General features: G+C 35.2%; 2 protein-coding genes across 3 annotated transcripts; both read left to right on the top strand.

The window, feature by feature from the left end:
• Positions 1–314: 314 nt before the first annotated feature.
• LOC144431366 (protein lin-12-like) lies at positions 315–3,804 on the top strand. Its single transcript, XM_078119404.1, has 4 exons — positions 315–426; positions 833–943; positions 1,717–1,965; positions 3,536–3,804. Exons 1-4 carry the CDS (start codon positions 357–359, stop codon positions 3,802–3,804), a joined length of 699 nt encoding a protein of 232 aa, XP_077975530.1. The 5' UTR covers positions 315–356.
• Positions 3,539–6,836, top strand: LOC120332207 (uncharacterized). Of its 2 annotated transcripts, XM_039399411.2 has the most exons (4): positions 3,539–3,787; positions 5,178–5,348; positions 5,481–5,669; positions 5,966–6,836. In XM_039399411.2, exons 2-4 carry the CDS (start codon positions 5,237–5,239, stop codon positions 6,166–6,168), a joined length of 504 nt encoding a protein of 167 aa, XP_039255345.2. In that variant the 5' UTR covers positions 3,539–3,787; positions 5,178–5,236; the 3' UTR covers positions 6,169–6,836. The 2 variants fall into 2 exon arrangements, with proteins under 2 accessions (XP_039255345.2, XP_077975624.1); XM_078119498.1 differs by lacking the exon at positions 3,539–3,787 and having other exon boundaries at positions 5,102–5,348.
• The last annotated feature ends 5,222 nt before the right edge of the window (positions 6,837–12,058 follow it).

Genomic DNA, 12,058 nt, shown 5'->3' with positions numbered 1-12,058 from the left:
AAATACTCAAAAATAGATCGGAATATATAAGCGGATGTGTGGTCAGTTTTGAGTCAATTCGAACAGTTTTGGGAGCTATAATTTTGTGGCTGGCGTGCCTAAACGAGAATATGCGTCGAACTTTATCAATCGGCGCACACGTAATAACGTAAGCAAGGATTAAACTTCAAATTTTAGATGGGATATTTATTGCTCTATGTTCTCGTCAATTACTCCTCATATTAGTCCGATTAGCCTTATCTATTGAAAAAGAAACAATGTTAATTTTATGCTGATTTTGTGACGCTTTTGTATGATTATAATTATTTTTAATAGAATACACTACATTGTTAAGAAGTGCAATTTAAACCGCAAAAATGGCAAATTATGGAATTTTCTTTTTGATATTTGCTAGCGTGCTTTTCAATGAAATTGAACTAAACGAAGGTATGTATACTTCAATCTCAATATTTTCTTTCTCTTGAAATATTCTAGAATTGACTAAAAATCGTGTTTAATGAATATGAAATTTAAATAATTTAAACTAAAATAAAACAAGATAAACCCTGGAGTGTAATTTTCAGTTCTGTTGCTATCGAATTTATTTTCGTTATGCTTCGATACATAACTTTACATAACTTATACTACATTTTCTTTTCATTTTCTTATGTGTTCTTGGCCAAATGCATTAAAAAATACTCTAAAACTAAACTGCAAGTTCCCCGTGCCAAAGACGACAACTGATTTTAGATAATTTATGCCTCAATTAATTTCTTCTAACCAAACTAGTCACTATTTATTCCTAGAAACTCTGTTCTGACTCTTCTAATTAATTTACCCGCTTTATATTTAGCTCAATGCAATTCTAGTCCATGTCAGAACGCAGGGGACTGTATTCTACTATCAGGAGGCGGTTTTCAATGTATCTGCCAATTACCGTGGAATGGAAAGACTTGCACTGACAGTATGTATTATTGATTTTTGAACTGTTATCAAATACTTATTACATATTGGTAGAAACTGTGGTGGGCATAATTGACAGAATTTTTTATTTTAACCATTTGAAGTTTTAACGATAACGGAGCCTAGTAATAACGAAACGGAGCACAAATAGCCTGGTTTAGTGTAAAACGATGGTTTACGGTGCGGTCTGTAAACTATACCAAGTTAAATTTTCGAATCCTTTTGTGAAGTTAGACGTGAGCGAGTTGGTTGCCCAATTTTCAGGCGGAATACCACGCTCAAACGGTTCCCGTACATTTGAACCCACGACAATTGCACCTGCATATATTGCACCTATGGAATTGTTTTTTGTTTGGCGTATATTTGAACCCATACTAACCCTAACCCATGGATTTTAGCACCCGCGTATAGATTGAACCCGCGGATATACACATAGGTTCAAATGTACGTGGGTTCAAATGTACGGTCACCCGCTCAAACTGCAATTTTATCGCTAATGAATATCGAACATTTGAATTGGCGGCGTTATAGAGTTGCGCCAAATTAGCAGGTTCGTGAAACAAGGTTTTGAAAGCTGGTACATGAAAAACGTTCTTTTTGCCGCCGTAAAAGGTTGCCGACCCTTGGTCTGGTCCCTTGAATAGCTACGTGATTGATCAGTCTCGTTTCCTATATGTGATGTTAGTTATTATCATACAAAGAATCTTGATAACGAAGATAACGAAATGCTTTATTATTGAAATCGACGAATCATGTATTATGTTTCTTCTTCAGTTTGTCCAGATTGTCTCGATCCCAAATGTCCTGCAAATACAAATACCGGACAGTGCTCAATTCAATGTTTAAGTTCTATTACTTGTTCTGAAGATAGAATATGTTGTGCAGACGGCAACTGTGGAACAACGTGTTTCAGTGCCTGTGATTCCAATCCATGTAAAAATGGCGGAGGGTGTTTGACAAGGGCAGAGGGTACATTCCAGTGTGATTGCCCTGCAGGATTCACTGGAACTACATGTGAAGAGCGTGAGTATATTGCGTTGAGTGCAGAGAGTTCAACCCGTTCTTGGGTTGTCGTGACTGTTCTTTTTTTGTTTTGAACGTTAGACGACCGCGGGTTTATAAGCACCGCCGTTGACAATCATCGTTATATTTGGCGTTACAAAAATTATGTATTAGATATACGTAGCGGATGTCCTATTAATGCAGATGCGTAGTGACGTAGTATATTTCATGGATTAAGGGAGCATGTTCTTAGTGAGTTCGATACAAAAGAGAACCTGTGATATTGTTCTCAAACGATTTCCCAATTGAATACTAAATTGCGTTCCTACCGCAAGTGATTTGAGGATATGTTCGCAGAACAATCAATCAGGAAGATTTTCTGATTACGATTTTTACAACTAATTCGGTTCCGAGAATCAGCTGGCAATTCGGTCGACCAATGCCAACGTATAGATTAAAACCAGAAATGAGTTTTAAGTTGATGAAATTTATTATATATACTAGAAATTTAATAGTTGCCAGAAAAACAGACATCTTGTCAAACAGCTATTTATTTTATAAAGAATATTTTTACAAAGTTTTTCAAAAGCATTTTTCGCTAGAAGGCTATTACTTTTATTCATTTCAAAAATTCCTGTGCGCTCTATGAAATTTGTTTTTTTTGTGTGCGATGACGTTACCAAAATCATAAATTGTGGCGTTGCGGTATAGAGATGTGTTTATATTCATTAATGAGAATATGGAGAGACAGAATAGGCACTAGTGTTGCGTTATATTCAGCCGCAGGGTATATATAACGTGTTATTGTCTGTTTTTAAATCTCATACCAGAATATTTTAAAAGTTTCGTGATTGAGCTCACATGTTTTGATGTTGACCAATTCTAATACTAATCTGAATTTTCCCGCGGCGCGCTTCGCATTTAGGGAATTTGACTACAACGAATTACTTCTTTGCCCGAATTTGATAAGTTAATCGATAAGAGGATCGGACCGTATTGCGGGATATATGCAATTTTGCGGAATTTGTAGTGAGACGTAAATTTTTACGCCTTCCAACATCATTTTACTCTATTTCTGAACGAGTTACTGAAAACTTTTTCTGGCTTGCTGGCCCGTTGTCAACGATATTTTCACCATATTAATCAATACGCGCTTGTATACCTCTGACTCTGACAGCGAAGTCAGTCTGTCGAGAGATTCTTTAAGATAATGTTAGATATCAGTAGCTGATTTTATCTAGCCCTGTTGCTTTGGAAATTTTAGTGGTTGAAGATTGATTTTCCGCTAGAAGGCTATATCTTTTATTTATCTCAAAATTTTCTATGAATCCTATGCGATCTGAAATTTTATCCAAAATTACGCTGTATTACTGGGAACACTGTTTTTAACTTCTTCCAAACGGTTCTGTGATCGAATATCGGGCCTACAGGTACGGTACTGGTGAGTTACTTTCGGGGAATTGATGATAAAATATTTTGTTTTGCCCTCCGTGGGCATATATTTTAGCATCGCTCTCTTGTTTCAAAACAAATACACTTTTGACAAAAGCTCTGTAACTCTCTGTTACCTTACCAATATTTCTGCTTCCAGCTGTTGACCCAGTGACGGATCCGAGATGTATTGCACCGCCCGCTGCTAGTGGTTGTGAGATTCAATGTGTGGAGAATGGCGACTGTGAATCTAGCGAATTGTGCTGCCCAGGCGGGGCTTGTGGGACGGTTTGCTTGGAGTTTGACCCATGTGACCCATCACCGTGTCAACACGACGGAATCTGCGTTGCCGACGGAAGAGATTTCACCTGTAAATGCAAACTTGGATTCACGGGAGCTTTTTGTCAATTAGGTAATACGATTTGGTGATATATTCTAACACTATATAAAGCTAGATACCGGCGATTTTTTATGCGAAAAATACTCACGACTCCGAAACTCTAACACTGAACAAGGGTCTATTCTATACAATCTGCCTCTGAAGCCAACATCATTTTACTCTTTTTCTGAACGATTTACTGAAAACTTACTTTTTCTGAAAATGCGCGCTTGTATACATATGATAACTTCGACAGCGAAGTCAGTCTGTAAAGAGATTCTTTTTAAGATATTGTTAGGTATTAGTGGCTGCTTTTATCTGGCCCTGTTTGGAGTGAAAGGTACGAGTAAGCGTCATATTGCAACGGGAATTTTCTGGTTCGGAATTGCCTGCTCAATTTAAAACACCCTTGGTGAGGCCCAAACCAGTTGAGTTTAAATTAACCGCTGGGCCAACGCGTCACCACAAATTACAATTGTCAGTATTTATGTCAATGTGTTATATTTTTTGGACACGAAATGGGCCTATAGATCGTTTTGTTATTATGTTGTTCTTTTTGGTAATTTTCTTCTTATCGTTATGAAAAAAATCTCTTTTTTAACTACTGGACCAATTGCTAATTTTCTAGCAGCTAAAGATTGTATTTATCGCTTGAAGGCTATTATTTTTTGTGTCAATATATTTGAGCATAGCTCTCTTGCTCATTCGGGTATGGTTTGATAAAAAAATATTACTGATCTCCACAATTTGTTTTAGAATTTTATGCCAAACACATTTTGAGAACAAGTTATGTTGTACATTTTCGTCTCGTAGATTTTAACAAGATTTTTAAGATAAACGAGAGAGCAACGCTCAAATATACGGACACGAAAGTTAAAACGAAGTAGTATCAAGTCTTTTACGGTACTGGTAGTCTGACCACCAACCAGACCATTGCAATGTGACCACGTAATCACAAGATTTTTAAGATAAACGAGAGAGCAACGCTCAAATATACGGACACGAAAGTTAAAACGAAGTAGTATCAAGTCTTTTACGGTACTGGTAGTCTGACCACCAACCAGATCATTGCAATGTGACCACGTAAATACGACACGTAATTTTTAATTTTACGACGTCATCACACAAAACTTCGAAGTAAAAAACGAATCCCATAAAGTCCACAGTTATTTTAAAATAAATAGAAGTAATAGCCTTCTGGCGACAACAACGAGATTTAACCACTAAAAATCTAAAAGCAATTATTAAAGTAGCTGAAGAGAAAAGCGATTTTTCACAACAACGACATAATAACAGCGATCGTGCGGTCCATTGCGTGTACAATGATGAAGTCGTCAAACTGTAAAAGCGTCGATTCATTGATAGACATTGGCGCAAAAACACAGTATTTTAAATTAATAGTATGATATTGATATTGCTGCAGCTGATGACGTAGAAATTGATCCCTAATGTCCAGAACCAGATCCCGTGGTATGTGTAAGAATGGGTGACATAGAATGTCTAAACAACGACGGCTGTGAAAGCAGAGATATATGCTGCGCTGGTAGCTGCGGAGGAACTCAATGCATCGAAGAACCTAAGAAAAAGGTTCCAGGTATTTACCATATTTATTCAACGAACTTCGCGGACACATTAAAATTTGACTTAATCATACTTCAGAGTCAGGTTGCAAAAATTTGAAAATTTTGATTATGTGTGGTCGCAAATTTTTGTTCTGTTTTCACAGATTTGCTCAAGACACTTGCTCTAATAGCCTTACTGTCTCGACCCAAACAATGCCCGAGTGACTGCTTATATAGGGCTTGTCGTACTGGACATATCTGCCCCACGCATATCTACGCCACTTGTGGCACTACCTGTCCCGATTGTCGTCCACGTTTCTATACTAAATGGAATCAAGATATATCGTCACTTTGTAAGTCATTTTTCAGTTTATTGTACATTTTCGTGTATTTTTATCCATTTGTGATTTTTGTGAATGTATTATGACAAACTTACATTATCGTCATAAAAATTTGAAGGTTGTTGAGAGATGAAAAACTGTATTTTTACAGTTAATTTTTTCAGAGAATGAATCGTTTTTGAAGTACTAGTCTTTTGCTTTATCACAAAAAAAATTGAAATTAGATTGCTTTGCGATTGTGAGGTAACATTTGATTTTAAAAACAACCTGATTTATATATTTTAAAATGAACATTTATTTCACAACAGGCCAATGTCCATACCATGTTCCGCTAGTTTCTCATTGTGGAATGCATTTATGCACCCAGTCTCATTGCTATGGAAACCCCGCTTTGGAATGCAGAATCAGCAGCTGTGGAGGATGCAGGGCCGGATATTACGACATTTACGGTCGTGAAATTCTATCTTGCAGTCAACCACATAGAATAGCGGTCAAATATGTCCATGGGTAGTGTCATCTGTGATGCAAATTCCAATTTGTAACCGGATAAACCGTTTCTTTGATTAGATTTATAGGTTCCATTCGTACCTCATTATTTACAATGTATAATACACAAGACACCATGGTGGCTATTCACGAAAGCATGTTAACTATTTAAACCAGGTGTGTGCAATCTTTAATACACGAGGGCTAAATACAAATATTTGGGTGAAACCACAGGCACCTTAACCTAACATAGGCGGCTTTCTTGTAGTTGCAGACACAAAAATTTTGGTTATCAATCTTGTGACATGCGTTGTTCTCTTCGCATAAGCTCAGATATAGGCTTTACAACGCGAAGGAATTGGAATTACTCGCAAGTACTAGATTAAACTAAATTTAAACTTGTCCGCGGGCCGTACACCATTCAAAATTGGCAAGTTTTCTTCGTGTGCCGCATTTGACTCGCGGACCACAGGATGCACACCCTTGATTTAAATCAAGCGCTCATATTCTTATAAAATCCAGCAGTGCAATTTAGAGAGCTTGGTTACAAGTTTAATAGTTTTCAGTCTCATCGCTATTTTTTTCATCTTGCACTTAGAAGAAGAGAATTTGTCTCCAAAATGTTGATATTAAAATAAGGTGAACAAATTTGAGCATACGGTAATTTACCTGTTTTTGGAAATAAATTTTACGGTAGCATACCAACGAGTTCAAGTTTGATTGGTACAAACATTGTTATATTATTTTAAAGTAAGCGAGACGTGAGCACAAATTCGAAATGAAATTTTTAAAGGATTGAATCAATTGAAAGATAGAAGATAGAAGAAAGTCCACCAGGCACAGCAATTTTCAAAATTAACAAAATTGAGGTGACAGGAATCGTCCACAACCAGCAGTTATTTTATTAAACGCTGATACTAAAATAACCTTTCATTTGGGTGAAGGTGAAAACCACAATTCTGTGTGTCATCATCTTATCATGAACCACCAAGAGTCACCGGGTGATTCATTCAATGCATACGTGCATTGATGAAAAGCACGATCAATGACACGATTACGAACTTTTGACTCCATCCGGGCTTAGTTTAAGGTCGATGTCTTACCGTTTGTTAATACAATATAAACAGACAAGACTTGTCATATATATCATAAGACTATCATACACAAACTATCATAAGGTCGAGTATTCAAATTAACATCCCGTAAAATAACAAATATTGTATGGTTAATTGAATGAGTCATTTTCTCACAAATTCAATTCAACATTCAAGAAAGTTCCCGCATTGAACTGTTACGTCATCGTACTCAAACAAATACACAGTATTAGAATAATTCATCACCATTATACGTACATTTTGACTTTATTTAAATTGGATATACCGTAAATGAAATAAAACAGTTCTATTCGTTTTTTTTCACCTCAAAACTTCAATTTTTTTTTTCAAAAATCAATAAAGGCTACAGAAGGTGTATCGTGAGCATCAGTGATCACTAAAACAAATAAATATTTACACATAAAACAGTAAAATGAAACTTTTATAATTTTCAAAAAATATTTATCTGCTTAAATAACTGAAAATAGGTGAAAATTTCCTAATACAGTCATTTTAGAACTGTGGTTCTCAAACGGCGTGGCGCGCCCCAGAAATGGTGCGTCGATATTTTTTTGAGGGGACGTGAAGCTAATTAAAAACAAAAAATGATTTGTTATATCTGATCTTCATTTGAATATTTACGTTCCGTTCCATCCACGCATTTGTAACGTGTTTTGTTGAATAAAACATACTTCCGCCTTACTATCTGTTATTTGTAGCTTATTGCTAGCTAGGTATTTTTGAGGTGGGGCGCGAGACATAACAAATTCCAAAGGGGGCGGCCCAAAAAGTTTGAGAACGACTGCTTTAGAGGTAATACCTCAAAATTCTTCTTCGTTGGTTTTACATTCAGTAACATTACTTGAATTTAAACTCATTTCCTTGTGTTTTCCGTCACAGCATTTGCAAAGTGGAAAACATGGCGACATCCTATCTTTCCAGTCGTCAAAGCAAAAAAGCAGACACCACAAATTGAAAGCTACATTGACATTATAAACCACCGATAATCCAAATTTAGATAATACAACAAATGCGAGAATGTCGCTTAAAATTGTTATAGGAGTAATTATCATCGATCTTTTCAATAGGTTAATAGACTTCTGTTGTAATCTTTGACCCCTGAAAGATTTTTTCAAAGTTTTTTTGTGACGAAATAACGGAATTATAAACAATGCAAGAGTACAAATTTGAGTTTCAATTTGATAAAGAAGAAAACAAAATGATATCCATGTTGGTAAACAAGTCAATCTTATCACATTATTTTGAATGCCATAATATCCAATAACAATACTCAAGAACGAATTGAAGAATAACATGAAAAATCCTTGAAACCGACTGAAATTATGCAACGGTTTTGATGAAAGATGCCTCAAAGATGCTTCGCTGTGAAACATTGTCTGACGAAGCCACAATATGAGATACTCCGATGTAAATGCCCACTGTGATAAAAGTACGTCAGCTATATAAGTTGGGCTATTGATATTTCGATGAAACATAAACACCGCGACCATTTTAGATAAGGCAACTAGGCCAGTGAAAACAAGTGTCAAACTCAATACAGATCGAAGGTTCGAAGCCAGCAAAAGGTCCGTGCATTTTCCAAGTTGAAGTTTGAACAATCTCTTCGAAATAAGAACGTAGATCTGACAGAACGTTATGTAAATCAAAATTATTGTTACGACTATGTCCACATAGAATTTCTCGTTGAGTACATCCTCAAAGGGTTTAGAGTAACTCTTGGAATTGTTCTTTGAGCAGTTCATACTTAGGAAAACCAGGGTTGTTGAAATCTTGATGAAAGTATTTATTCACTTTTTCGTTAGTATCGGAATTTTAATATTAGCTGTGAAGTATGATTAAATATATTATAGATGGCAATCAACTGGATATTAATTGCTTAAGTTTCTAATATATTTCTGTATTATTATCATCAAGTAATAGTACTTATAAGTTTTTCCACTAAACAGAAATAAAATCTGACTCAAAATAAGAAAATTGGCGTGAAAGATTGGTCAAATTTCAGCGTCGCGTTTATGGGCAAATTTGAAATTGTTTTACTTTGAATTTTAGTGTTCCTAGCCAAATCGGGAGTAGGAGCAATTGTTGTTCGAGTACGCTGCGAATGACGTAGAAAGTCACGTGACTCATACCACCTTCATATTTCCCAAAACGTTTGCGAATGGCTACTTTAATACCTGGTCAAATATAAGTATCCTTCTGAGATTAACGAAACACGTGAAAAAAAAATAATAATTCTTACTAAAAACGCTAGATAAATTTTGCATGTATTACAACAATTTATCGCAACGCAAATATTACTTGATGATTGATACAAGCGAGTGATTACTCAGACAGGGTGGGCAAATAAAACAATATTTCATGAACTAAATAATTCATGAGGAATTTGTAATGTGGAGTTTTTTTCCTAACCCTGGTTGATTCCCGAAAACAATAAAATACGAAATGTGCGGTATTTGGTTATTGAAGAGCACAAAATTTTTAAAGAAAATGTTAGAAAACAAAATGTTGGAAGCTTTATTATTCCTCATTCGTCGAATTTCCTCCTGTTAATCTGTTTCCTTACAGTTCTGGATAAAGTGTTACAAATTTATTCTAATGTATATTTGTTGCGGCAGTAAATCTATAATACCAGTACTTCAGTAATTACTTTACTGTATATATTATTTGTCCCCAGTAGGCGAAGCTTGCATTGGGCAGATTAGGAAAAAGAAAACAATAAAATAAATCGTAGTTAACCCCCTTGCTTGCCTCATGCAAATGAGATATACAAAGTCTAGTTATTGCTTGCATCAATATTGAAGCAAACTGAAGGCATGTCTATAATAAGTCTATGTATATATATAAAAAAAGCGGACGTAATAAGTGACTTCCGTGATTACAAAATGCCTAGTCACTTTTAAACATTGTCTCTTTATCCCACTCATTCAGGTAACACAATAAGCGGATGTGTGTACGTCAGTTATTTGAGCATTGGAGATCGAGTCGCGTATCTGCAACAAGGGCGTGTCTAGGGTATGGTAGCCGTGGCTTGTACCATGGGCGAGTTACCCATGGGCGAACACTCCCAGTTTGAAAATAGAAGTGCCATAGATAGTACTTTATTTTCTACGTTGTAATAATCGTATGATTTCCTGAAGAATCCTCAAGTTTATCCGTGTCCGTTCTTTGAGCAGTTCATATTTGATTCCGTGTTTCGTGATAAAATCTAGATTTCAGCTACGAATCGAAATTTTGACTGACAATTAATGAAACAATCTGTCAAAACGAATCAAACGATTAATAAATTTTGGGGCCGTGTAGACAAATGTCTAAATTATGGTAGCTCGCAACCAGGGGCGTGTCTAGACGGAGCTATAAGGGCAGCCGCCCCGGCAAGCATGTTATAGTAAGTTTGTTGCACAGTTTGTTGATTTAAATAAAAATAATACTGTACAAATATTTCACTCTTACCTGACCTTCAATTTATTCATTTTCATTTCTAACAACATCTATAATTTATTTATCTTTCAAATTATTTATGAATTTTGGGACAAGGAGCTTCATTATCAGAAACTCGCCCCTGCTTTCCTACACTATGCCAGGTATGAAATCTTAATTATTGGAAATATCACATTTTGATTGATAATGTCTTGTTTTTTAAATATTTTCATTCAAATACAAAATTGCTCAACAAATTTATCAAACACAATTTTTAAATAAATTTCTGCTTTTCTTCACCAATAGAATCCATGTATTAGCTCATTAATATCTCACATTGTGTGGATTGCAAGACAGAAAATTATCTTCGATTGTAATCAAAGTTTTTGATTTCATTATTCTTCGTTATCATTACCATTATGTCGATTACCAAATATTTATCACAGACTACAATAGCAGAAACAGCCAGAAACGAATACATATATCGAATATATCTTATATAATTTTCATGTATCTTAGAACCCAGTTTGCATTCATGAAGTACAAAACTTCAATAAACTTTTATTAAATACAAATTTTATCGTGACGTCGCGAAAGTATAGACACAAATAGAAACTTCTTTAATGAGTAGGCCTTAGCATATTAGAGAAAGATGAATCTCAATCGGACTCGTATATTGAAATACAATGAAATTTTTGCAATCTGAATTAGAAAGGTACTAATGTATCGATATCGGTTATTTTTTGGTATCGGTAATTGTATCAGTACCGGCTAAAAATATACCGATATTGTCGATATATTCAGGTCTCTGATTTCATGTAGAATGTATTGAGGTACAAGTTAGTTTACAATTATTGGCAACTGAAATGATGTATGCAGAATTTCTCGCTTCTTAAAACACATAACAAGCGCAAGCTGTATTACTTCAAGCATAACGCAAATATGAACTTCGCCAGTATTTGATGACGTCATTGCGCAAAAAAACAAATCCCATAGAACCCACAGAAATGATCAAACGTATGGTACAAAATTTTTCATATTTCTATCAATATTATGTACACATTAAAATATTTATTATTATTTGTTTACACGTTTTATTAATGTTAAATAGATAAACTTAGAACGAAATTGCTTATGTTTTGTGCTCTGACATTTTGTTTAGAATTTTGTGCTACTTAATATCCGAATATCGCAGGAAGGCAAAATGAGCTAAACGGCCACCCTCCCTTTAAAGTATTTATGAGTTAATCAATGATACATTAGAGTTGTATTTGCCCCAAACGATCACTCGCTTGTATCAATCAACAAGTACTGAAAAGCGTCAGATACATTTGGTATGTATTAGAAAATTTACGATAACAATAGGACTTGCTTACTGATACA

This window comes from Styela clava, chromosome 13, assembly GCF_964204865.1.
Source record: "Styela clava chromosome 13, kaStyClav1.hap1.2, whole genome shotgun sequence".
Lineage (NCBI taxonomy): Eukaryota > Metazoa > Chordata > Ascidiacea > Stolidobranchia > Styelidae > Styela > Styela clava.
This window is presented reverse-complemented; position numbering and strand designations above follow the sequence as displayed.